Below are 2,241 nucleotides of genomic sequence, written 5' to 3'. Positions count from 1 at the left end.
TTGCTGAAAGGGGAAGGAACAACTGTGGTGGATGATTATGTGAGACTGATGGTGGAAGATGTCAGAGTGATGGAAGAAGAAATGAGAGAGATGGAGGAGAAGATGGAGTTGATAGAAAGTGCAATCGAGGCAGAAGAAAAGAGTAGTAAAGTGAAGGAGTCCGAGAATCAAATGGAAGATTTGAAACATTACACAGAAAATAGGACAACAGATTCAGTGACTCAGGGAGACCGTGAAGAGATGGATGAAGCAGCGAGACTCCTGCAAGAGATAGACAGTCTCATCAAAGTGGTAGAAAGTGAAGTTCATGTACCAGACAAAATACCTGAGGATATGTCTAAAGCAGGAAGAACATTGGAAGAAATAAAAAAAACAGGATGTAATGACGACATAGAAGAATTAAAACTAACTGACTTTACAAATAATAAGGATACACAAAATGAAATAGCTGAAACTGATGACGAAGTGCAAGACATGTCTTATGAAATTCTGGAAATAGAAGATGCACTTGAAAGCATGGATGATAGAGTTGTGGGTAATGAAAGAAGCAAGACAAAACCTTCTGAAGACAAAACAGCAGCAGGTACAAGCGACAAGAAGGTTGATGAGGCATTGATGAACACTCATATGGAAAAGGCTCAAACCACTCTATTTACTGAGGATGTAAATGAAGTGAAACATATGGCATATGAACAAGGTATAAAGATGGACAGTGAAATTGTTGAAGGGGAAACAAATGGAGGACAAGAAACAACTGAAGACCACTCAATGGAAGATGATGAAGAATGGCAAGATGCTGTGGAAAGTCTGAAATATTCTGAACTTGAAAAGACACCAAGTCTAGGAGTGGATATGGTGGCTGAGATGATGGAAGATCTAGTGAAGAAAGACTGGGGAACTTATCGAACTGAAAATAATGATACTAATATGGTAGAGAGTCATGCCAAACAGGATGTAGATGAGAATGAAGACAGGCTGGAAGATGAAGACGAGATAGAAGAGAACATAGTGTACACTTATGTAACTGATGAAACAGTACAAAATACAGAATCTGACATCTCTCTGGAGTCTGAATACCAAGAGATTAAGGAATTTGAAGAGAAAGAAGAAACTGAGCTTAAAACAGAAGTAACTGTTCCACTGGCTGTCCAAGCTGCAGATAATAAATTTAGTGAGGAACCAACTGAAATGGTTACAAACAGTATGAAGAAGGAAGATCTTGAAGGTATTGATGGAAATGCAGAAAATGAAGATGAATCGAGTGATCATGCAGTAGAAGAACAAACTGAGGAAGGATATTTGAACATGGCTGAAGCTACACAGGAGGAACTCACCATGGATGCTAAATTAGAAGACACTGGCGAAGAACTGAATGAGTCCGACAATTCTGACGCTGAGGAAGATATTAGATATGAATTAACGCCCGCCAGAAGTGATGATCTCATAGTCGAGAGAGAGAAGGAAAGGTTTAAGAACATGATCTGGAGCGTCATCATGGAAGAGCCAGAACATGAGGTAATGGAAGAGGACGGAAACGAAAAGGCTGAAAAACAAGATGAGACTGAAGACAGAACGACCATCTTAGCGAATGAATTGTTTGAGAGACTCATTCAAGAAAAGGAGGTTGACTTTTTGAGGAATGTCAGAGCGGCAGCTGTGAGCATAGACAGTGATGAAGAAAAGAAGGGCAAGTTAGCCAAGGAAGAGAAGGATTATATGGCTGATGTTGACCTGAATGATGAACAGAGTAGTGCGCAAGAGACTAGTGAAGACTGGACAACACCAGAAGAAGCAGAAATGGAACACCTCATGAAAGACATGGAAAATAAAACCCACGGCTATGAAAATGAAACGAGGAAAGATGAAACCACCAGTGGTGAAAGTTTTGATGTCTCATCTCATAAGGGAGCTGAACTAGCCAAATCAAAGTCAATCAGTATGAAAGAAGCCATTGCCAAAGCTAAGGAAGAAGATGCAAAGAAAAAACAAGAAAGCCTTGTTAAGTCTTTGGAGGCAATGGTCAAAATGAAACAGGAGAAGAAAGAAATGACGGAAAAGGAGGTGAAAAGCGTCTTGGATTCTGTGTTGCGCTTCTTAAGATACCTATTCTGTTGCTGGAGCATAGAAGATCCAGCACAATGAAGGGCTGAGAAAGACATGTTAAAATTTTATAATAAAAAAAAAAAGCCTGAAATTTCTTCTGCAGTCACTTTACTGAGCAGTTCTGTACATTAACAGTTT

The 2,241-nt window shown here is 39.5% G+C and overlaps 1 protein-coding gene across 1 annotated transcript in view; it reads left to right on the top strand.

Annotated features, from left to right (window-relative positions):
• Positions 1 to 2,168, top strand: part of LOC119592510 (tanabin-like) — a gene marked incomplete in the record, with an annotated part of 3,452 nt that extends 1,284 nt beyond the window's left edge. The window contains 1 exon segment of the mRNA XM_037941360.1: positions 1 to 2,168. Coding sequence (XP_037797288.1) covers positions 1 to 2,142 — 2,142 coding nt within the window.
• Between the last annotated feature and the right edge of the window lie 73 nt (positions 2,169 to 2,241).

This window comes from Penaeus monodon, chromosome 30 (assembly GCF_015228065.2).
Source record: "Penaeus monodon isolate SGIC_2016 chromosome 30, NSTDA_Pmon_1, whole genome shotgun sequence".
Lineage (NCBI taxonomy): Eukaryota > Metazoa > Arthropoda > Malacostraca > Decapoda > Penaeidae > Penaeus > Penaeus monodon.
Note: the sequence above shows the minus strand (reverse complement) of the source record. Positions and strands in the feature narration are given on the sequence as shown.